This window comes from Rousettus aegyptiacus, unplaced genomic scaffold, assembly GCF_014176215.1.
Source record: "Rousettus aegyptiacus isolate mRouAeg1 unplaced genomic scaffold, mRouAeg1.p scaffold_m13_p_6, whole genome shotgun sequence".
Taxonomy (NCBI): Eukaryota; Metazoa; Chordata; class Mammalia; order Chiroptera; family Pteropodidae; genus Rousettus; species Rousettus aegyptiacus.
Window position 1 is genome coordinate 103,054,123 of NW_023416309.1, and position 23,815 is coordinate 103,077,937.

General features: G+C 55.7%; 1 protein-coding gene across 3 annotated transcripts in view; it reads left to right on the plus strand.

Moving 5' to 3' along the window:
- Positions 1 to 23,815, plus strand: part of MRC2 (mannose receptor C type 2) — a 51,832-nt gene that overhangs the window by 20,573 nt on the left and 7,444 nt on the right. For 2 of the 3 annotated variants that reach the window (XM_016128219.2, XM_016128227.2), the window contains exons 2-18: positions 9,556 to 9,957; positions 10,732 to 10,905; positions 11,183 to 11,347; positions 11,552 to 11,665; positions 12,148 to 12,291; positions 14,983 to 15,171; positions 15,335 to 15,489; positions 16,688 to 16,795; positions 18,784 to 18,899; positions 19,377 to 19,525; positions 20,143 to 20,360; positions 21,094 to 21,236; positions 22,393 to 22,495; positions 22,777 to 22,915; positions 23,026 to 23,061; positions 23,330 to 23,490; positions 23,586 to 23,653. In XM_016128219.2, coding sequence (XP_015983705.2) covers positions 9,556 to 9,957; positions 10,732 to 10,905; positions 11,183 to 11,347; positions 11,552 to 11,665; positions 12,148 to 12,291; positions 14,983 to 15,171; positions 15,335 to 15,489; positions 16,688 to 16,795; positions 18,784 to 18,899; positions 19,377 to 19,525; positions 20,143 to 20,360; positions 21,094 to 21,236; positions 22,393 to 22,495; positions 22,777 to 22,915; positions 23,026 to 23,061; positions 23,330 to 23,490; positions 23,586 to 23,653 — 2,584 coding nt within the window. Of the gene's footprint in view, positions 1 to 335; positions 394 to 9,555; positions 9,958 to 10,731; positions 10,906 to 11,182; positions 11,348 to 11,551; positions 11,666 to 12,147; positions 12,292 to 14,982; positions 15,172 to 15,334; positions 15,490 to 16,687; positions 16,796 to 18,783; positions 18,900 to 19,376; positions 19,526 to 20,142; positions 20,361 to 21,093; positions 21,237 to 22,392; positions 22,496 to 22,776; positions 22,916 to 23,025; positions 23,062 to 23,329; positions 23,491 to 23,585; positions 23,654 to 23,815 lie in introns of those variants that run through there. The other variant, XM_036223633.1, reaches the window with a different exon arrangement.

Below are 23,815 nucleotides of genomic sequence, written 5' to 3' on the forward strand. Positions count from 1 at the left end.
GGGTGCACTGGGGAGGAGACGCGGTGGGCCGAGGGCGCGCCGCAGGCGGTGGGCGGCACGTTTTGCAGGGCGGGCGCACGGCCGAGGTGGGGGTGCCCTGCGCAGAGCTGCGCCGCTGCGGCGGACACCCGCAGCTCCGAGGACAGCGGGTCCCAGCCCCGTACGTCCCGGGGGCGGGCTGGGAGGCTCAGGGGAGGCAGAGACTTGGGGAAAGGACCGCGGACTGCACGGGAGCGGACAGCGCCGGGTCCCGCCAGGCGTTTGAGCCTGAGATCGGTTCTGTCTCCGCTCGGCGGTTTCCCGCCAAAGATTGTGATGTTTTAATCTGAGAAGATAAAAGTCAGCAGGGGATGAGATCAGACACCACAAATCACCAAGAGAAGGCCAGGACGGGTGAGGATTTGTGTTCCAGAGAGCCCCAGGGGCCAGTGCCCTCAGCCTGCACCCCCTGGGGGGGGCCCGGGGGACAGGGCAGAGAGCCTCGAGGAGGGCGAAGGGAGTTTACAGGCATCCCCACCCCCATCGCACCCCCTTCTCTTGTATTTAGAAGGTGGAGGTGACAAGCCCACCTTAACCCATTCCCTGACCCTTTGCTTTAAATCTTCCCAGAACACAGCATATCCACATTTGCGAAACAAACGTTTTGAGCAGGGAGAAGAGCATCTCTAGAAATGAATAGTAAAGGAAGCTCACCACGACTGGAGGCGGGAGAGAAAGACACTGTGTACTCACATGCATGGCAGGCACAGCAGCCCTGCATGGGGCCCTGTGTGTTCAGTTTAGTCACAGGCCCTTTAAGCATGGGAGGGCTAGCAGTTTGTCCTGCTGGAATGGAGGGGCTGTTAGGGACTGGGGATGAGCGTGTGAACGGCCTGGAGGGTGGGGGTAGAGGGAAGCCCACAATCGGCCAGGATTCTGGTGGGGATGTTGCACAGTTGGACAGGGTATCTGGCCTCGATGTCGCGTGACTCCCCTGCCCTGATGGAAGGCATGCCTGCCTCCCCATCCAGGTTCAGTGTGCCTGGGTAGACAGTGACACAGCCTGTAGCAGAGGTGGTGCAGGGTAGGGTGCTGGGTCCCCAAGGTTGGCCCCTCAGCAGGGTGGGGCTAGCAGCTTCTGCTGACTCAGGGACATTTCCAGGCCTGGCCTCAGGGCCAAGCCGCTCATTGAAAACAGCTGCTCCTCTTGGCTGGCGGGCTTGTGGGCGGCCCCTGACTCTCCCTGGGATGACCCCTTGCCTCTGCCTGGCCTGGGGAGGGGGGCCTACTGCGGAGAGGCCCAGAGGCTGGAGGCCACCCTGCCATACCCCCAGGACCAAATCTAGTCAACCCGCAGCTGGATGCTGGTCCCCAGCTCCCTAGGAGCTGAGCCAGGCTGGGTCCCCAGCCTTTGCTCCTGCCATCCCCCCAACTTGGAACACCCATCTTGTCCTTGTCTCTGCTCACGCCTTTCAGGGTTTTGTTCGACATGCCTCTCATTCAGCAGATACTTGTTGAGAGTCTGCTGCATGCCACAGAGGAACTAGCTTCCTCTGCGCTGCCTTCAGCACGATGTCTTCAACTTGTAATGGAGAGCAGCCGTCTTATCCGCGGTCAGACCTCTGGCTGCCTCCGCCGCTGGGCTGAGTCCGGGGAGGCTGCAGGGACAGCTGAGAGCTTTGCTCCTGAGACACAGCCAGCCTTGGGCCTGTGCATTCAGCCTCAGCGCTCCACCAAAGCATCATGTGTTCCTTACAGCGGGCATGAAAGGAGGCCACAGTGACCGTCAGCAGGCAGGGGGGAGACAGGTTACTCAAGGTAAACAGCTTTAAAACTGAGCTGCTTCTGAGCGCAGGAATAAATTTCCAGGGTGATGATCCATATGTCTGAAAAGCAAGGAATGATAGATGACACATCAGAAAGATTCCTGTCACACCTCAGTTATCTGGAAAATTCATTTCTCTCCACACCTTCACCTCTGACCATGCAATGTAAATTAGACCTGCCTGTTTTGCATATCTGTTGATGTGTTGCTTTTAACTTTTTCATGGATGGCTTTGTGAGTTCTGCCACTCCAGCTGCATCGACAACGTCACAGGGACAGAGGCCATGTTGTCTGATTTCCCTGTCGTACCTAGTACTGTGCTTCATACATGTGTGTCATTCATACGAGTGAGAAAACCTCTGGGGGAGCAGCTAGCAGGGCGATTAGAAAGACGGGGTGGAGTCCAGCCTCCAAGCAGCTCCTCGACACAGCCCAGAGGCTGCAGCGGGCCCAAGAAACTCATTGCTGGTATGACAGGCGATCCTGGAGCACCAGCACCCGGGGGGAGCAAGGAGAACAGGCCAGTGTTCCAGACTGGGAGAAAGGCTCTGGCTCCAAGACACAGGGTTGTGTGTTTATCGGGAATTTTTTTGGTTACAAGGACAGAAACCCAATGCAAACAAGCTCAGAGGGGGGGAAAAAAAAAAAAAAGGAAAGAAAAAATTAGGGAATGTGGTTGTAAATGACCCCGAGTGGTTCGCAGAGTGGAGGAAGAGCCAGAAGAATGTGTCTTTTTCTATATTATCCCCATTCTTGCCTGTAGCAGAAAGGTCTCATCCTGTGGCCATTGGCAGCCCCAGGTTAATAATCGCGACAAAGAGAGAAAGCTTCCTGTATTTCAGGGGAGGACTCCGATCAGCCCTGTTTGAGTTTCGTGCCCAGTCACTGTGGCCAGGGGTCTGGGAACTCTTACTGGCTGTGAGTGAGCCTGGTGCCCACTCACGTCGCCAGAGGAGCAGGAAAAGTCTTTATAAATCATAAGAAGGGGTGAGAAGTTTGCTGGGCAGACAAAACAAAAGCCAGAGACTGGGCAACCAGTGAGGTCAAGGATTCTATCATCTCCATATCTGCCATGCAGAGCCCAGTGCCTACCAGACTCTGTGGCAATAGGGGATGGATTATGTCTATACCGTTAGCCTCTGTACCCTCAGCATCTGGCACTGTGCCTGTTACCCATGAAATTCTCCACAGAGATCTGTCGGATGGATGGATGGATGGATGGATGGATGGATGGATGGATGCATGGATGGATGGATGGCGTCCAGTAGGTGCATAATGCGCAGTTCCCTGCTTGGCTTCATATATTTGTTCAGTCACTGCACACGTACTCAAGGAGCCACAATGTGGTGCATAGCACTGTACTGAGTGTGATGTGGTTGCCAAAAAAATACGAGAGGTCGCCTTTGTCTTTGCTGAGGACCATACCAAGATCCCAGCGAGAGGTGTTTTCACTCCCTGTACTGATGATACCTGATGCTCCCCACGTGTGTGGAGTGAAGCTAGGGGAGTGGGTAAGGCTGGAGGGTGCCTTCAGGACGGGGGCGTCAGGCCTCCCTACTTTGAGCTCCCTCTGCTACCCCCTGTGTGCTTGCTGAGGCCGTGGATGCAAAGAACACAGAGTCAGTTTTTGAAACCCCTTTTTTTCTTCCTTCTCCTCTTAGTGGATCCAGCTCAGCCAAGGCTGGGCTTGTTCTCTTCCTCCCTGGAGAAAGCAGCCTCCATCCTTAGGGCCCAGGTCCACCGCTTCACTTTGGGTGGAACATGCTCCCCCAAGCGCCTCCTAACCCCCCGCTTGACAGAGTCCCCAGGACCCGCCTCCGAGAGTACCCCTCAGCCCCCCCTTTGCATTGTCCCTCTCCTGCAGGCCTTCCTTCTGCTCTCAGATTCCTCGTTCTTCTCATTTTGCTGCCAAGACAGTTTCATGACCTGCCTTCTTCACCTTCTGCCTCCTCCAGATCCTCGGTGTCTTCAGAGAGGCTCCCTGCCCTGGGCAGGCACAGCCCGCTATGACCCCGGACACCTGGGTTTTAAGGGGCTTGTTTGCCCTCGTGTCCTGCTGTGCCCAAACCCACCGTTCGCTACCTAGGACGGCGCCGTGTGTTTCCTCGTGGCCCCAGCGTTGCCTGGGACGTGCCCCACACACCCCACACGTAGCAGGCACTCCGGGAAGGCGTGGGGCCTTGAACCGAGAACGTGAGAGGAAGGAAGGGACTTGAAGCCAAGATTCATGTGACAGAGGAGGAAACTGAGGTACCGCAGTTGGGCGTCTTCATCTCTCCCTCTCTGGGCCTCAGTTTCCTCATCTGTCGCGCGAGGGGAAGGTGGCCTCTCCTGACTGACACGGATCCCTTTCGCACCGTTTATTTGCCATTTGTTACGACCGCACAGCCTAGCCCGTGTGTGGGTTTTCTGGTCGAGGAGAAAGGGAAGAAAGATTCTGTCCCCCTGGCTGCTGTGGGCTCTTGAGACGTTTTGGGCTGCACTGTCCAGTCCCATCTCTGAGAAGCATCTCCCTTTTCCGGTCCCAGGCCCTTTCTCTACCCCCTGCCAAGGGCCACTTTCTGTCACTCCTGACTGTCCTCCCTCTACTTCAGAGTTTCTGAGGATCAGATCCCCAGCCCTTAGAGGAGGCTTGGACAGGGACTTCCTGGATCAAGTCCTGGGCCAGTTTATGGTACTGGGAGGGTGGCTGGAAGGGAAGGAGGAGCCTGAGGGGAGGAGGCCCACAGCGGCGACCATGAGCTGTGGCATTCGCCCTCGAGGTCCTTCAGAAAGTCACCTGGCCCTTGCCCAGAGAGGATGCCCATCCTGGTGCTGATGAAGAACGGAACGGCCAACGTCCTGCCCCACCAGTCCTCCCACCTGAGTGTCTAGAGCCCTCAGTGACAGGAGCTGTGGACACTGTTTTAGGAAAATTAATCTGGCGGCTGGGACAAAGAAAGACTGCTTGGTTGTGCTGTCTACACACGAGAGTCAGCCATTCGCTCATTCAGTGTTTTTTAAAGCACTACTGTGTCCGGTGGGGTTATGGGTATGGGGGTACAGGGGTGAAGACAGAAAGTCCTCGGGAGTTTATGAACAAGAGGGGAGACAGAAAACGGAAACACGCCGGATAATGAGTTCTGGTTCTGGAAATGGCAGGACGGCTTGTATTGGTCGTGGACCAAAAAGGGGCCACATTCTAAACCTGACAAACCCAGAGGACACCAGCACGGCGGGCCCTGCAAACTCGGGGACCAAAAGTAACCGCATAGGATGGTCTAAACATAAAAATCCCTAATTAAAAGTGGGTCATGGTGGTCGTCACATCCTAGGTCTGTAGCTTCCTTGACAAAGGTCAGTATTCGCCTTAAGGGAGCCTGTCTGTTGTCTTTGTGCATCTAAGATACCTTTGACACGTCAGAGTATCTTTTCCAGACCCTTCAAGGCACAACCCCTGCACCCAGAGTGGGAGACCTCAGAACCCCTCGTCGTTATCTTGTTCCCCCCATAACATCTGTGCTGTAGACGTTAATTATTAACTCTCCTGTACCCAGCAGTGTAAAAGGAGTATGTGTCTCTCTGTTTTACTTTTTATCCCATCCCAGAGATTCCCCCCACCCTTTGCTTTCTCCCACCCCTTAGTCCACCCCCAGCAGGAGGTCATGGAACCCTCCTTGCCACTCCTCCTTTGATTTTGATGTGTAAATACAGTGGGGAGTGGCTCATTTAAACAGCTGTGCCCCTTGAGAGCCCTACCCTGTTTTGAGGTGTCAATGTTCAGGATGTGTAAACCTGTAGAGGATTTTTATAAATATTTATTGGAGCCCTAACAGAGGATTCACCTGAAAGCAAGATCTCATTGCAAGAGATGACAGTGGCTGCTGCTTTTATGTGTTTGGAATTAAGGAGGGAATGTAAGAAAGATTACCTGAAGGTGGGAGAAAGCTAGGTGGGGATTGGACTGCAGGATAGTTAACAAGATTACGCGCTCTTTCTGAAGGTGGTCAGGAAAGAGGCATCTCAAAGGTGTTAACCTAGATTCACAGAAATAGTGGACTGGGCTGGCTTAAGGCAAAGATAAACCTTTTGTTAAAGTCATCTGCCTGGGGCGTGACTCCCCACCACCACCTGGCTAGTCGGAATTTAATGACCAGATCACCCTGCAAGGTTAACTTTCTGTAGAAGCCCTTTTTCTTCCACAGAGGAGCTCAAACAGAAAGTGGCAGTTTTACTGGCCAGAGTTTGGGTTTACCAGAAAAGCTAAAAATCAAGAGGGAATATTCTGGAAAGAAAGGAGCCATAGAGATGTCCTGTACACATTCTCCTCAAATCCTTGGTGACGGCTAAACTGTGCACAGGCAGTTCAAACTGTAAGTCTTGAAGGAATCCCAGAAGAAACAGCATCTGGGAGGCAGAGGTTTCTCAGCTGCTGGTTAGTGTTGAGGACACAGTTTAGAATTCAAGTTCCACCAAGTTAGAGGGGCTTGGTAATTGCCTAAGGTTTTCCTTTGAAACTCCAGAAAGGCCTCACCTTATGATTAAACCGAAGGCTCAGGGCCACACCCTGAGACTAAAGGCAAAACCAAAACAGCCCCACCCTAGCAAATCCTAAAACCAAGTCACTACAGGATCAAGGAGATACACCGGTAATTTAACTGCCTGCCAGAACAAAACTCAACATTTTTTTAAGGAAGATAAATCCAGACTCCCTATAACACAGTCATCCACAACATCCCGTATGTACGAAGTATACAATAAAAAAATCCAGACTCCTTATGACGGGTTCCCAATCTCCGGGCCACACAGCAGGAGATAAGTGGCTGGCTAGGGAGGGAAGCTTCACCTGTATTTGCAGCCGCTCCCCAGCACTAGCATCACTGCCTCGACTCCACCTCAGATCACCAGGCATTAGATTCTCATAGGAGCACCTGTCCCTGGTGCCAAAAAAGTTGGGGACCACTATCTTATAACATTATCTACAATGTCCAGTATCTAATAAAAATTACTAATATTCAGGCGGCAGGCAAAAGTGACCCATAATCAAGAGAAAAATTACTAGATGCAGATAATCCAGATGTTGAACAAAATACCAGATAATAATGCTGTGAAGAGAATTACAATCAAGTGATAACACTCGAGATATAACTGTGTGGCTACGTTAGGCTAGGAGGACATGAGGGCTTCTCTAAATGAAGATGGGACTTGCCAAGCAGAGGAAACAGTGCAAAGGCTCTGAGGCAGGAAAGAATCAGGCGGCCTGTTCCAGGAAGGGGAAGGTCAGTGACTGGAGCAAGGGGGAGTCATGTGATCTGATGTCTGAGTGGTAGGTAGGACCAGGCCATCGGATCTTGTGGTTCGTAGTAAAGAGTTTGAATTTTATTCAAAGATGCTGAATTGCTCTTAAGGACTATACGCAGGAGCAGGACTTAATCCAACTTAGGTTGCTTTTTTCTTTTACTGTGAGTGAGGCTTTCATGTCAAATATTTAAAAGCCAATTGCATTTTTTTAGCTGTGTATACATATTTCACATTTTGTACTGCACTGTTGTTTTTCTCAATATATATATAATTTTTGGTAGGAGCTTTTTTTTATGTTAGGGACTTAACTATTTGCCTCTATCGAGTTACATATGTTTTTGTCATTTGAATTTTGACTTTATGTATGGCATTTTTCTTGCTGTGAAAAAAAAAATTATATTGTGGAACCATCAACTTAAGAACATCTACACCTGTAGAGAATTTTTATAAGAATTTGTTTGAGCCAGACTGAGGACGATGCCAGGAAGCACGATCTCACATGGCCTGGAGAATGACAGTTTTGCCGTTTCTTTAACGCATTTGGGATTAAGCGGGGGACACAGGAAGATTACATGTGGTTGGAGGAAAGCAAGGCGGGGATTGGGTTACGGGATGGCTAGCAAGATTTCGCTCTCTTTGGGGTGGTGGCGGGCTCTGAAAGAAAAAGAGGCATTTCAGAGGTGGTTCACCGAGGCACACAGAAACAAGGAACGGGGCTTGCTTGAGGCAAAGATGAACCTTTTTCACCAAAGTTGCAGGCCTGAGGCGATGCTAGTCACCGGGACCTGCTCCGTTGGGAATTTATGATCAGATCACCTTGTGAGGTCACTTTCTGTTAGAGGTAGAATCCATCACTGGTTTCTTTATGACCTTCCAGACACTCCAATACTATTTGTAAAATAATTTTAAAACATTTACATATTTAAAAGCTCATTCTTGCTGGCCATGGAGAATGGCCAACAGAGGGGACGATGGGGCCCGCAGGGCAGAACAGAAAGAGCTTGGCATTTGGACTTAGAAGACTGAGACCGAATTTTGGCTCCATCTCCGACCAGCCTGTGACTCTTCCTAGTTATTTTCTCCGGTCTTAGCCCATTTCTTTACCTATAACATAGAATACTAATGACAATAACAATAGTAATAATAACAATAAATATAAACGGCACTGTTACTATGCACCAGACACTGTTCCAAACACTTTACATGTATTATCTCATTTAACCTTCGCAATAGTCTTATGCTGAGGACGCCGAGTCAGAGAGAGGTTGAGCAGCGTGCCCACATGACACATTAAGGGGCAGAGCTGAGATGTGAACCCTAGAGGTTCGATTTGTGTTTTCAAGGCATGAAATTGTCCTGAGGAACTGGTACCTGATGGATGCAAAAGGTCTCTGGAGGCTGGGATGTGCTGTACGTGTGTGTTGAGTCAAGGGATTAAGTCAAGGGACAAGAAGAAGGGGGCGAACCGTGAATGTCAGAGAGTCGCTTACTGGCTGTGTGATACCATGAGGAGGTCACTTCACGTCTCTAAACTCACGTTTCTCTCTCCTGCTCTCGCTCTCTCCCTCCACTAAAATATAATAACAACTTTAAGATAGAATAGCTTTGAGATAACTCACTGTAAAACTCACCCATTTAAAACGTGCAATTAATTGGGTTTTCAGTATATTCACAGAGTTGTGAAACTATCACACAGTCTAATTTGAGAACATTTTCATCACCCCAAAAGAAACCTCATACCTTTTAGCAGTCACTCCTCATCCCCAGCACCTCCACCCAGCCCCAGGCAACCACGAATCTGCTTTATGTATACATTTAAGTCTTGATTTCTTAATCTGTAAAGTGGGTGTGCTGGGAGTAGGTTGGATTTCACTGTCTTCCACAGAGTGTCTGCTGAGTGAGGTGATTGGTGAGAAGATATAGGCTTTAGGGAAACCAGAGAGCTAATTGCTGCCTTAAAAATAGGAGTGAAATGGTTATGGAGAGCATGAATGAATGGTTAGGTATGGGCTATGATGAGTGGTTTGGGAAGATTCTAGATGGGAGGAAAGGATAGAGCCAGTGAAGCTCAGGGGCAAGGGGGAAGAACAAGACTAAGCAACTCCAGGTCAGAGAAGAACTTGGGCGGAAAACCACGCTATGTAACAGAATGGGCTAAAGGTTGCGATGTAGTGTGTGATGTAAATGTTCCCATGGCTCCCATAAGATCTTCACAGTGTACAGTAGTTAAGGTGTCTGTGAAGCTAGCTAGGTTGCTTTTGGGAGTGGGACAGAGGGCCGAGTCCTGCCGCCAGGTGAGCCTGGGGCTAGAACAGGGCCCGGGTCAGTAGTGAGGACTGAGCGTTTTAACATATGAGAGAAGGCTCGCAGCTCAGCACCAGATGCATCGTGATCATTGTAGGTGGCACTGGCCATCAAGGGCCAGCCAGGGGAGCCCCCGTAACGGTTTCATGCCTTGTCTTCCCTTCTAGAGCCCAACGTCTTCCTCATCTTCAGCCATGGACTGCAGGGCTGCCTGGAGGCCCAGGGTGGGCAAGTCAGAGTCTCCCCAGGCTGCAACGTCAGTCTCCCGGCCCAGCGCTGGAAGTGGGTCTCTCGAAACCGGCTCTTCAACCTGGGCTCCATGCAGTGCCTGGGCACGGGCTGGCCAGGCACCAACACCACAGCCTCCCTGGGCATGTACGAATGTGACCGGGAGGCACTGAACCTCCGCTGGCACTGTCGCACACTGGGTGACCAGCTGTCCCTGCTCCTGGGGGGCCGTGCCGGCAACACGTCCAAGGCTGGCACCCCCGAGCGTGGCGACCAGACCCGCAGTGGCCAGTGGCACATCTATGGCACCGATGAGGATCTGTGTGCTCGGCCCTACTATGGTGAGAGGCCGCGTGCAGGGGACGGATGGGGCCCCTCGAACCAGGGGGATGGCGGCCACAGGGGGACAGACTCCAGGGTGGCGAGGCCTTTGGCCTCTACAGACCTTTGGCAGTCACATCTTTCATTGTAATGGGAAGTATTTTTGAATAAGAAAATTAACTTCGAAGCATTTAATTTACTTGAAAATTATAAAATTAACGCACACTTGTAAAGACCTCAAAAAGTACAGAAGTGTATAATGTAAGATTAAATGAAAATTCCCTTCCCCAGGCCCAGTGTCCAGGGAGACTCCAGGGTAACCCCCAGAGGTGTCTCAATCCCCGTTTTACAGGGGCAAATGAAGCCCAAGGGCCTTTCCTGGTTCGCAGCTCCATCCTGGGGGTTCTTTCCCTGGAAGCCACCCCGGGTTCCAAGATGGAATCCGGGGAGGAGGGGTGCACGGCAGGGAGGCGTGGAGCCTCTTGGCTGGGGAGCTGCAGGTATTCCTTTAGGCTCAGACCTCTGTGGGGGACGTGGAGGCCCCCTCACCCAGCTGGATTTTGGACAGACATTAGAGTCTTTCGGGGTCCCCTGCCCAATATGAGATGAGCAGCGGGACCTTTCCCAGGCTCCTGGGCTGATCTGCCGGCAGAGGGCGCCTTTGGGCCAATGTCCGGTGCTACTGCCTCCTCCCCCGCCCTCTGCTGACCCCTGCCCACCCCCGGCTCCCTGGGTTATAGGGTGTGGGCAGCTTCTGGGGTCCAGACGCCAAGGCCAGGCTCCCCTCCTTGCAGAGGTCTACACCATCCAGGGGAACTCCCACGGGAAACCGTGCACCATCCCCTTCAAGTACGATAACCAGTGGTTTCACGGCTGCACCAGCACGGGCCGCGAAGACGGACACCTGTGGTGCGCCACCACCCAGGACTACGGCAAGGACGAGCGCTGGGGCTTCTGCCCCATCAAGAGTGAGAGCAGGGCGGCTCCCGGCGGGAGGCTGGCCATGTGGGGGTGGGGGTGGGCGCGGGTAGCAGAACTTTGGGGACCGGGTGAGAAGCGGCCGTTCCTTGCAGCATGGAACAGCCCGTGTGGGGTCTCTGCACTCCATGAGGGACACTCCCCCCTCCCCGCCCCTCTCACCCCCCCCACGCTCTCCTCCCACCCCCGCCTCCCCCCCCCCTCCCGCGTGTGGGCTCTGAAGGAGAGGACTGGGGAAGGACCCGTGTTGGGTTGTCATGGTGACAGGTAACGACTGTGAAACCTTCTGGGACAAGGACCAGCTGACCGACAGCTGCTACCAGTTTAACTTCCAGTCCACGCTGTCGTGGAGGGAGGCCTGGGCCAGCTGTGAGCAGCAGGGGGCGGACTTGCTGAGCATCACGGAGATCCATGAGCAGACCTATATCAATGGTGAGATGGCGGGCGCCCCCCGGGGACCCCGGGTCTGGCCCACCTGGGGACAGGGCAGGTGCCAGGAGCCCGAGATGTGCTCCCACCTTTGGAGGACCCTGAACCCTATCTGCTTGTTGGGGGTAAGGCTGGCCTTGGTGGGGGCAAAGAGTGGGAGGGCTGAAGATGGGCGACCGGCTTCTCACTGTCGCCTCTCGCTGTCAGGGCTCCTCACTGGCTACAGCTCCACGCTGTGGATCGGCCTTAACGACCTGGACACCAGTGGAGGCTGGCAGTGGTCCGACAACTCGCCCCTCAAGTACCTCAACTGGGAGAGTGGTGAGGCGTGGGATTCGGGGTGCAGGGTGGCCCAAGGACCCCACAGGCGCTCAGCCTGCTATTTATTCCTCCTACCCTACTCTAGGCGAGCTAGGGTGGGGGACAGAGTCCCCCCACTTCCTGGAATGGCCTTACTAGCCCGTGCGTTGCCTTCCTGTGAATCAGAAACTAATGCTCAGGGCGCAGGGCCCCAGGGTGTGGACTGGGTTTCGGCCTCCTCTCTCCCCTTCGGCCCGGTGCGCCCAGTGCACCCAGTGCACCAGCAGCCTGGCCAGGGGGGTGGGGTGGGGCTGCCGCTGGTCGCTGAGTAGGAGGCCCAGGACGCGTGGGCCCTGCGGTGCCCAGTGAGGAAGGGCTGAGCCGAGCGCTGCGCATCTCCGTCTGGCTCGGGCTTCTGACGCAGCAGGCGGTTCTGCGGAGCGCTCCAGGGGTCGGGGTGTGAGTCTCCCTGCTGGGGTGCTGGCGCCCTGCCCTCCCCACAGATCAGCCGGACAACCCGAGTGAGGAGAACTGCGGGGTGATCCGCACCGAGTCCTCCGGCGGCTGGCAGAACCGCGACTGCAGCATCGCGCTGCCCTATGTGTGCAAGAAGAAGCCCAACGCCACCGCGGAGCGCCCGCCGCCTGGTGAGCGGGGTGGGGGTGGGGGGGGTCTCATCCGGGTCACGGGGCCCCAGCCACAGCCGGCCCAGCCCAGCAGCACAAGGCGACTCCGATCCTCCCAGTTATTTAACGGCCCAGCTAGGGTCTGAACAAATTGGAATGTGCTGTTAATTCGTTCTTGGGGGGATTCGTTGAGAACTGAGTTAAATGCTGGCATTACTCACCTTGTCCTTGTGGAGGTCCCAGTCTGCTGGAGGTGACAGACCTCTCAACACACAATCGGAATATCCTGAGTTGTGTACTCTTGTAAAAATGCATAATGTTAGAGGAGAAGAAATGCCTAGAGAAGGAATCAATGAAGCTTCTGAGAGCTGAGGAGGGTTTCATGGGAAGCGACGTTGGATTTGGCCCTTTCAAGTTGAGCATAAGTTTAGAAAAGCATCAAGAGATGTGAGGGAAGGACATTCCTGGCAGAGAGTACTGCACATGCAAAGGTGTGGAGCCATGGGAGTACACAGCACTTTAGGTTGGAGTATAGACTCTTAACTACTTCAGGTCGGGTCCCCAGGCCAGCGGCACAGCGTCACCTGGGAGCTTGTTATCCGTGCAGACTCTCAGGCCCTAACCCAGATGTATTAAACCGGGACCTGCATTGCACAGGATTCTGTACCTGTGGTTCGTGAGCAGGCAGTTTGAGGAGCCCGGCTGAGGGAGTGCCCTGACGAGAGTGAGGCAGGAGGGCAGGCTGCAGCCAGTCCCTGGAGGGTCTTGGCCGCTAGAGCTAGGTCGGAGTTGGGTGGGGCCAGGTAAGCTGCAGGGAGCCTTAGCAAGTTTTTAAGCCAGGGAGTGTCTTGCCAAGGTTTGTGATTCTTAGAGATAGCTCTAGGGGCCTCGTGGAAGAGTTGGGGGTAGGGCAATGGGCAAGACACTGCTTTGGGGACTCTGCCCCTTACTGGTTATGTGGCTATAGGCAAGCAGGTGTCTCTGAGGTTCAAATGGAGAATAAACTCACCCCTTGCAGGGTTGTTGTGAGGCTGGAGACCCCGCCACCCCCATAGGTGGTGGAGGGTGTCTGTCTGCGTGGTTGGAGGGCCTCCCGCAGGGATCCAGGAGCCCTGGGAATGACGAAGAGGGGATTTTTACAAACGAAATGCAGAAACGAATCCACAAACCCACAGAAAGTAAAGAGCTTACAAAGCAAAACTTCTATTTCTGACCATTAAAATGTTGCTGGAGACGCAATCAGGTCGTCAGCTTCTGCTTCCTGCCCCCCTCCCTACTAGGGGTTCAGGAGCAAAGGCTTAAAACCTTGGCGCCCCACACCCGAGGCACCTCGGCCTCTAGCTGGAGGCAGCCTGGGGCAGGCACAATTCCAGGTCTTCCCAGAAGCTTCTTTCTGAAGGAAGAAGGGCCTAGTGTGGGCAGACGTAGCCTCTCTGTGGTCCCCCTCAGGCCTCGCCTCTCACCAAGTCCTCTGTCCCCTGGGTTTCCTCTGAGTTTCCCTGGTGTGGCCCCTGTGGCGAGTCTTCGCACTGACTTGGAGTTATGTCTATAGCCTTGGACCTCCTATGCATGACCAACCCACATCTCTCTGTATGAGGCATTTTTCTTGGCCTTTTAGGTCTCATCACTCAAAAGCATGTCCTTTTTTAGGCAGCCACTGTTGTGCCCCCAAAGCATCCACATTTCCTGAGCTCCCTTCCTCCTGCAGCCCAAAGCAGGCCCCTGGGGTCTGAACACCCACTAGACTCGGATTCTGTCCAGGGCAGCAGCCTCAGGTCTTAGCTCAGCAGCCAACAGAGATGACTGACAGGTCTGGAGCCCAGGAGCGAGCCTGCTCTGGCTCTCATCCCTGCCCACGTTGCTGGATCTCCAGGAAACGGGGTGGCTAGACCCTGGAGAGGTTCCCAGAATAGAGCGGTGCTCAGAATCCCAGTCCAGGGCGATGCTTCGAGTGGGCACATGCTTTCCCACCCAGCCAGGCAGAATCTTGCCCAAGTCTGACATTGTGGGAGGTTTGGTAAAATCTCATTTACTCTTGCCAAGGCCCAAGTGAGGGCTTGTTTGTCTCAGCTGCCCTTGGACGCCCAAAGGGTGAACCTGAAATGCACGGAAGTGAAGGCAAGGAAATGCCTGAGACCAGTCGGTTCCTCAGCCCTGGGGTGTAGGGAGAGGAGCTGGGAGGGGGAAGCAGCAGGGAGAGAAATCCCAGCCAGGGGGTGCCCGCCGGCCAGCAGGGACTCCACGTGCTGCTGCCCCCGCAGAGCCCTATCTCCTTTCTCCCTTCATCCCGGACCACCTGGACCACCAGCAGCGTCCACACTCCGTGGATGTTATTTGAGACAATGACAATGATTTAATTTATGAAGCAAGGTGGGCATGAGATAAGTTTGAGTCTTAGAGCAGAAAACTTTATTTATGGAAAAGGAAAGTGGCCTCTCGTGGCTGGTCTGTCTTGAATCCCCAACTGTCTCTCTCTGAGAGCCCCAGCTGGAGGGGCTGCCCTGGCCCGTCTGGGGTGGAATCTGCCACGACCTCCTGGGGCTCTGCCTCTGGGCCTCCAGCAGCCTTGGGGGTGTTGTCATTTCGGCATCATTCTGGGTGAGAAGAGCTGATGTGGGACAGGTTTGGGGAGGAGGTGACTTTGGGGCCCTGCCTGCGGGTCAGTGCCCAGGCAGCTCAGGTCCTGAGCAGCGGCCTCGTGGGTCTCTGCAGATGTGTGGGCCAACGTGAAGGTGGAGTGTGAGCCCAGCTGGCAGCCCTTCCAGGGCCACTGCTACCGCTTGCAAGCCGAGAAGCGCAGCTGGCAAGAGTCCAAGAAGGCGTGTCTGCGGGGCGGTGGTGACCTGCTCAGCATCCACAGCATGGCTGAGCTGGAGTTCATCACCAAGCAGATCAAGCAAGGTGAGGGGCTGCGCGTCCACGGCCGGTCTGGGATGGAGGGCAGGGCCTCCCGATGGCCGCCCCGCCCTGCCCAGGAGGCACAGGGACTGTCCCTTCTTCCCCTGCTGGCGGCTGAGGCTGACCTCTCCACGTCTCCTCTCCCCGCTCTTCCTCTGCACCCCAGAGGTGGAGGAGCTGTGGATTGGCCTCAACGATTTGAAACTGCAGATGAATTTTGAGTGGTCTGACGGGAGCCTCGTGAGCTTCACCCATTGGCACCCCTTTGAGCCCAACAACTTCCGCGACAGCCTCGAGGACTGTGTCACCATCTGGGGGCCGGTGAGGACTCCCTCTCCCTAATATCACAGGGCCCCAGCCTCCTGGCGCTACCCCAGTCCTACTGTTGGCACCCCATGGCCTCTCAGTAGCCCCGTCTTCCCCGCCGACCCCTTCCCTTCCACCTGGGGAGATTGCCAGACCTCTCTGTGCCTCAGTTTCCTTGTCTGTCAGTGGGTCACTGGGAGGATTAAAAGAGTTAATTCTCATGAAACCTTAGGGCATCGCCTGGAGCCATCTTGGTCTCCTGCCAGCTGCTCTTCTCTGCCAGCAGGTGGCATCAGAATCCAGGTTATGTGGACATGCTTCACAGGTCCAGCTGCTCTGTCTCTGTCTCAGGACATTAGGGGGTGATGACTCTGCCGTGGCTTTGGTTCAGATGCTGTGCGGGTAGACGGAGGAATTGAAGCAACGCTTCAAGCAGAGATAAGAGACCCTTTGAGAAGGGTCAGAGCCGTAGAGATGGCCTATCCACTCCAAGGACAGATAGGGCGCTCCCCCGTGGGGCGCCGCAGACGGTGCCAGGGACTGTAGAGACAGCCATCTAGCGAAAGGATGCTGTTTGGAAATGTATAAACAATTATTTGTTGAGTGTCTGCTACGCGTCAGGCATTGTCCTGGGGACTGGGATGCACAGACACCTCTGCCCTGTGGATGGAGCTAAAGGCAGACAAACCGCTGGCCGGGAGGCTGCGGACAGAGGAGAGGAGAGGAGGCTGCAGCGTTAGGAGAGGCTGGGGACCAAATTCCTCTTCAGTCCCATCAGCCGCGATTCGGGTCTGGGCCCAGAGCTTCTGCTCGGGCTGGATCTGCGGGTACTGGCTGGACACCTTGCAGAACTGGGGATCTCATCTCTCTGTCCTGCCACAGGTTGCACGAACATGCTCAGCCAGTGTGTCCTCGATAATTATGAAGTGAGGTACAAATAATTTAAAAGAGTCCCTCTTCCTGTGCAGACAGTGCTTGTCAACATCTTAAGGCATTTGCACATCAACTGTGTGTGCTGTTGTCAGCCCCGTGGGGCTTATAGAGCTAACCTTGCTCTCCCCATTTTATAGCCTGGAACATAGAGAGGTCAAGCCTCTTGCTCAGAATCACACAGCAGGCAGAGGCAGGGTCGGGTCTGGAAACCAGGTTTGCTGACGGGTTCGGGAGATGTAGGGGAACGGGGCTGAGACTCCCTCTCGCCCTGTATTCCCAGGAAGGTCGCTGGAATGACAGTCCCTGTAACCAGTCCTTGCCATCCATCTGCAAGAAGGCAGGCCAGCTGAGCCAAGGGGCCACCGAGGAGGACCACGGCTGCCGGAAGGTGAGGGTGCTTCTGGAGCTGGGGGCTGGGTGGGGCCGACCCGGGGGGCTCCCAGGGGAGGGGAGGATGCAAATCCTGCAGTCTCCCACTGCATCCTCTTTTCCTTGGCACACCTGATTTCTACTTTCCAAATTGCGCCTTCCCAGATGGAGCGATGTAGGGTGCGGTGGGGTGGGGTGGGGTGACGGCTTTTGGGAGGAAGCGGAGTTCCCTACCCCATCCCCGAGCCGGCTCTCCATGGGGAAGCCACGTCCCAGAGGCAGCAGAGAACAGGAGGTGACGGTAGGTGGCCCCCAAGTCTGGCTAGTCTTTACCCTAGTGGAGGCTGCCGGGGTGAGCCGTGTCCTTTGCACCCCAAGTCCTGTTTTCCCACCTCCGTCTTTGCTTGTCTGTCTCGGGGGGAGTGAAACCATCTGGTATGTCCCTCCTTGTACTGCTCGCCCCTGGGGCTCCCGGAGGTGTTCAGGGAAGGAGGGGATCAGGACCAGATGGGGGAATGAGGGAGTGGGGGAGCGAGTGTACAAAAGAAGGCAAGAGTAGATAGATGATCACCCCTTCTCCCTCCTCCAGGGCCCCCCAGACTCCTGCGACCCACGCTGAACAGGGGTGTGAGTGGTGTGGATGTATGGGGGACACTTTCTGGTGTCTTGGTCCCTGACGGCTCCCTCTTCCAGGCCGTGGTCCTCCCGCCAGCCCCTTGCTGCCAGTCTGGATCCTTACTCTGGTTTCCTTTGGATTAAGCCCCCTTACCACACCCCTCCCCGCCTAGACCCCAGACTCCCCACCCCCCCGCCCCAGGGGAGGAGCAGGAAACACCAGCAGGTGTGACCCCCAGTGGGGAAGAGGGATAGAGCGGACAGGGGCCCAGCTGAAGAGTCCGGGGGGCCAGCATTGTCAGGGACTGGCTCGGGGGCTCTGTCCTGGCTTGGGTGAGGTGGGGGTGGGGGTGAGAGGAACTAACAGCCCTGGCTCCAGGGCTGGCCTGGACCGTGGAGGGGGCCGGTGTTGAGCAGCCATGGTTAACACTCTGGGAGAGCCAGGGGTCTTAGCACAGCCCTGCTGAGCATATGGGGACCCCCGCCCATACACACCCGGGCGTGCGCACGCACGCGCACAAGCTTCTCCTCTGTCCTGGCTCCTGCCCAAGGAGCTACATCTCTCTCTCCCCACCTCGAGCCCACCCCAAGGCTTCCCACTTTGAGGCCTGCTGGAGGCAAAGGCCCTGGCAGGCATTGGTGTCATCTGAGGAAGAGCGGGGCTGTGGTGAGGACAGGCACAGCCGTTGTGCTGTGGTTTCGAGTCCGGGCTCCACCTTGTACTGTCTGTGTACAAAATCAAGTCACGTAATTTCTCTGCGCCTCAGTTCGTCATCTGAAAAGCAGGAGCAGAGAGCCCCTTAAAGTGGCCCAAGGGGAGAGGGGTGTGAGGGGTGCGGGGGCTAGCTGCTCAGGAGTGGTGGTCTCCCTTCCACAGCTTTGCTGCCCCTTGCCGAAGGCCTGTCTCCTCTCCCAGGCCCCCGGCCAGGCGCATCCTCCACTCGCTCCAGCTTTTCCAGGCCCCCGAGGACTGCCCAGCCCCCTGCACACCCTGGCAGCTCGCCCAGGCTTTTGGCTTGGTTTCTCAGCCAGCTGGCAGTTTGCCCATTGCTTCTCTTAGTTTAAATGTTCAAGAGGAGTCTGATGGGCCACTCATCTTTCTGCGCCAGGCCATGGGCCAGATCACTGGCTGCCCCCGGTCAGCCATCCTTGGGCCGCGCTTCCGCCCCAGGTCGGGCAGTTGTGGGTAACGGTGCGAGGGGCAGTGTGCAGTGACAAGTACAGAACACAGCACGGAAAGCGCTGTCTCTGGTGTCGAGCAAGTCCTTGCCGTCCTGTCCCCAAGCTCATTCAGTGACACTACTGATGGCATCCTCCTGCCCCAGAATTTATGGGTGAGAGAGAAGTGTCTTCCCCACGGACACCCCTCTTTTGTCCGCTCTCTCGAGCCAGGGTTGGAAGTGGCACAGCCCATCCTGCTACTGGCTGGGAGAGGACCAAGTGACCTACAGTGAGGCCCGGCGCCTGTGCACCGACCATGGCTCTCAGCTGGTCACCATCACCAACAGGTACGGGATGGGGCGGACGCCCAGGCCAGCCTTCACCCCTGTCCTGGCCTAATGTGGCCCCTCTACCAAACCGGGTAGTATCTTGTCATCAAGCACAGAGGGACCCGAGTCCTTTGAGCCTCAACTAGATCCAGGGCTTTTTCTAATATTGTCACAAGAATGTCTTCTGATTATTAAATGACCCCGGGGTGGGGTGGCCTGGGCAGGAGCATGAATAGGTAGAGGTGTGGGCCGGATGCCCAAGAGAGGACTTGGCTGTGTCTGATTTTTCTCTACTTTATTCTCAGCAGGGCATGGAAGTGTAGGCTGCAGAGGGGGTGCTGGGTTGCTATGTGTCAGCCACAGAGTCCCCAGGGGTCCCCATTTCCCTGAGCAGGTTACTGGTGGACTGCAGCACCCAGGCTTTTGGGGCAGGGCATCTGGCCTGAGGCCCAAGGAATAGTGGGCTTCCTGCCTTGACGGGCCTCTTCCCCGTAGGTTCGAGCAGGCCTTTGTCAGCAGCCTCATCTACAGTTGGGACGGCGAGTACTTCTGGACCGCCCTGCAGGACCTCAACAGCACCGGCTCCTTCCGCTGGCTCAGCGGGGACGAGGTCATGTACACTCACTGGAACCGGGACCAGCCGGGTGAGCCCCTCCTCCACGGCACTCGGCCAGCCCCGCTCTCTGACTTCCTCTCTGCACCTGCCCTGCCAGGACCAAGTCCCGGGGCTTCCCAGTGAACTGAGCATTCGTGCAAGGTGGTGAAGCCGTTCGGAGCACAGGCTCTGGAGCCAAACCTCCCGGCTCAGATCCTGACTCTGCTGTTTACCAGCTGTGTGTCTTTGAGCCTCAGTTTTCCTATCTGTCAAGTGGGGATAATGGTACTTTCCTTATAGGGTCAGTGTAGGCTTAACATATATAAAGCTCTTAGGATAGCGAGCACAATATAAGTGATTGCTATTATTACCACTATTTCACACTCATTATCTTTTTTAACCCTTTCAATAACCTGATGAGGTAGAGGATGAAACAGGCTCGGAGAGGTTAAGCAACTTGCCTCGGCTCTCACACGAGTAAACACAGAGCTAGGACTCTGCCTCCGTTCCCTTCTTCCCACCCGGGCCCCGGCCCCCCAGAGCGTGTCCTTGCAGAGATGGCCAGGCTGGTTCCAAGTGCGAGGGCGGTGGTGGTGCCCCACGGGAATGTGAGGGAGGGCCATGCCTCCTCCTCAGCATAAGGTGTCTCCCTTCTCCCTCCTTCAGGGTACAGCCGTGGGGGCTGCGTGGCCCTAGCCACGGGCAGCGCCATGGGGCTGTGGGAGGTGAAGAACTGTACCATGTTCCGGGCTCGCTATATCTGCCGGCAGAGCCTGGGCACACCAGTGACACCGGAACTGCCTGGGCCAGACCCCACGCCCAGCCTCACCGGCTCCTGTTCCCACGGCTGGGCCTCAGACCCCAAACTCCGGCACTGCTACAAGGTTTGCAGCCTGTTGGCTTAGGGGGAGGGGGAGAGGAGAGCAAAGAGGCAGCTTACCTAGGTGCAGGGTGGGGGTGGGGGGTTCCCAGACAGTGGCCCGGAAAACACTTCTCCCCACAGTGAACCGCAGACAGAGAGCATTTCTGGTGAAACTCTTGCCAGAATCTGAGACCTGGCACATAGTAGGTGTTCAATAAACGTTTAAGAACTTGAAGAAACCATACAGATCATTGGTTTAGAGGTTTCCACCTGTTGGGGCCAGGCTGGTTACACTTCAGAATTGCCTGGGGTGCTGGATAAAAATGAAGTCTTCAGGGTGTCCCTGTGGAGATAGAGATTCAGCAGGTGGGGGGCCCGGTAATCTGTATTTTTTAACTCTGCTGGGTTTGGAAGCCACCGGTATATGTAGTCCAGGGTCTTTCATTACATGAAAAAACTGAACTCCAGGGAGGAGGAGGGACCTGCCCACAGCAAACTGTGGCTTTGCCGAGATAAGTGCCCAGATCTCCCCGCTGGTTAGAGGGGCTGAATGGGGGGGCTTTTTCCAGGAACTGCCTGTGCTGACTCCCCTCATCCAGGCTCATTCTCTGATGAGCAGGATTGTCTTAGCTAGCCTAGACTCCCTGTTCAGCGAGACCCCAGTCTCCCTCCCCACTGCTGTCATAGGAGGGCAGGTGTCCCCTGGGTAAGCGGCCAGTGGGGACAGCTTGGACAGCTGGACTGTGCTCCTGCAGGTGTTCAGCTCAGAGCGGCTACAGGACAAGAAGAGCTGGGTCCAGGCCCAGGGGGCCTGCCAGGAGTTGGGGGCCCAGCTGCTGAGCCTGGCCAGCTATGAGGAGGAACACTTTGTGGCCAACATGCTCAACAAGCTCTTCGGGTACTAAGCCTGGGGTGGTGGCCTCTATGCATGTGTGTGGCTCTTAGTTTTGCTGGGCAGGGGCCAAGGTGAAGGCGACTCCAGTGAGGCCTGTCCGGGGTTTTGGAGTGACCTCTGTATCTGCTACTAGTGCCAGGACCATCCCTGTCCCCCTCAAGTAGCCCTGGTCACCCTGAAATCAGAGATCCTGTGTTGCCCACTAACGTGATAGAGCCAGCAACAACATCCCCCCACCAGACTCACAAACTTTTACACAAGTAACTGTCCACCCCATCTGTCCTCCATTACAGAACCTCGTACAAGCTGATCCAAGTTGAATGTCTTCCCTCCACCTTACACGATCCCATAATAACCCACGCTACTCAATTAAAAGCTTATTCTGAAAGATAGGTGAAAGGCTACAAAAGTGAGCATTTGCCCATGGCGGTCCCTCCAAACCGCATCTCTCCTGTGGGCTCTAGGCATCCTGTAACACACACACACAGTACCTATAATCCCTTAGCACCGGGAAAAATCCAGATGGATCCAGCCTTCCTGAGATCTTAATTCCAGGCGTGTCTCCCCCCAGCAAATATCACGATTACATTATTTGAGTAGTAATTGTAATAGCTCATATTGATCCCTCCTCGGTAGGTACCAGGTACTGTTCTAAACATTTAATCCTCATTTAATCCTCTCAGCAACCCTAGGAAGTAGATTTTATTATTGACCCTGTGGGCTGAAAGAGAAAGGGTTGGGTTATTTCCCCAAGGTCACAGAGCTGGTCCATGGGTGAACTAGGCCTGGAATCCAGGTTTATCTGATTCCAGAGGTCTGTCCATGCCTGTTGACTTCCTAAACTCTATAGTGAAAGCTTCCAGAGCCTTGCTGGCAGAGCAAACCCCACCCAAAAGGAAGCCAGGGAAGAGAGCCAGGCCACCCACCACCCCACGAGCTGGGTGCCTGGTCTGGCTAGGTCTCAGTTCTCTGGAGAGAGAATTTTTAAGTGGCCCCAACATTGTATCCACTTTCCCTCCCCTGGGGAGCCTGAAGCCAGATGAGGAAGCTGGAGGCAGGGGGAATGCCTGAGTCAGAGCTCCAGGGGACAGGGAGCATGTTTGGCCGCTGCTCCTCTCACCCCAGTCTCTTTCGTCCTAACCCCTGGGTTGTGCCGAAGTGAATCTGAGCCCGAGTTCCATGAGCAGCCCTGGTTCTGGATGGGCCTGAACCGGCGAGACCCAGCAGGAGGGCAGAGCTGGCGCTGGAGTGACGGCCTAGGGGTGAGCGGGCAGGAGGAGGTGGGCGGGGCATGGGGAGGTGGGCGGGGCCTGAGTAGGCATGCTCTTTTTGTGGGGTGGGACAGGACCTGGAGGTGGGTGAGGTTTAACAGATAGGTAGGGCCTCTGGCGGAGCTGGCAAGTAAAGGGGAAGGTAGGTGGGCAGCGTCCAGCCCAGGTTGGGGGTTCCCAGCTCAGGTGAGGCCTCTCGTTCTCCCCTGGGGATGAGGGCACCCTGCGCCTCGCGCCTCCGGGCCCTCTCCCACTCTGATCTCCGTTTTCAGTTCTCTTACCACAATTTCGATCGGAGCCGGCACGATGATGACGACATCCGGGGCTGTGCAGTGCTCGACCTGGCCTCCCTGCAGTGGGTGGCCATGCAGTGCGAGACGCAGCTGGACTGGATCTGCAAGATCCCTCGAGGTTGGGTGGGGTGGCTGCGGGGGACTGGGAATGGGGCGAAGGGCCCAGGCCGGGGGTCCGAGGGAGGGTCTCCTTTTCCTGCAGCGACTCTCTCCACGTTGTCCCCGTAGGCACGGCGGTGCGGGAGCCTGACGTCAGCCCACAAGGTGAGGCCCCCTGCCCGTCCTGCTCCCCATAGCAGTCCAGAGAGGGGCGTCACCTCCGGGCCAGGTCCTAGCCGGGACAAAAAACCCCAGAAGGTTAGGGATGCGAGCCAAAAAAGGGGGGATGGGGCACCTGCAGCACTATCAGCCAAGGATGGGTGGGTTTGCAGGCTCGCCAGCCCTGCCTCTGCCCGGACCGTTTTGTCCTTCTCCTGGTGCGGCAGGCAGCTCCTGCCTGGCGGTCACTCCCACCCCCGCACTGCCTCCGCAGGCGGGCGGGAATGGCTGCGTTTCCAGGACTCAGAGTACAAGTTCTTTGAGCCCCACGCCACCTGGGCACAGGCACAGCGCATCTGCATGTGGTTCCAGGCTGAACTGGCCTCCGTGCACAGCCAGGCGGAACTGGACTTCCTGGGGCACAACCTGCAGAAGGTGGGCACGCGAGGAAGCAGGGGGCTGCGGGGTGGGGGAGGGCAGGCCGGGAGCAGGAGAGAGCCAACCCTCCCCTGCTCGCTGGGCTTCCCCAGTTCTCGCGAGGTCAGGAGCAGCACTGGTGGATCGGTCTGCACACGTCACAGAGTGATGGGCGCTTCAGGTAAGCGGGGGAAGGGGCAGCAGGTTTGGGAGGGGGTGCAACCCCAGGCTGGAGATAGGGAGGAGGCTACATGGCACACAGAGGCAGATGGATCTGGATTTGGATCTAGCTCTACCCTTTGGTGGCTGTGTAGCTTTGAGCAAGTGACTTGACCTTTCTGGG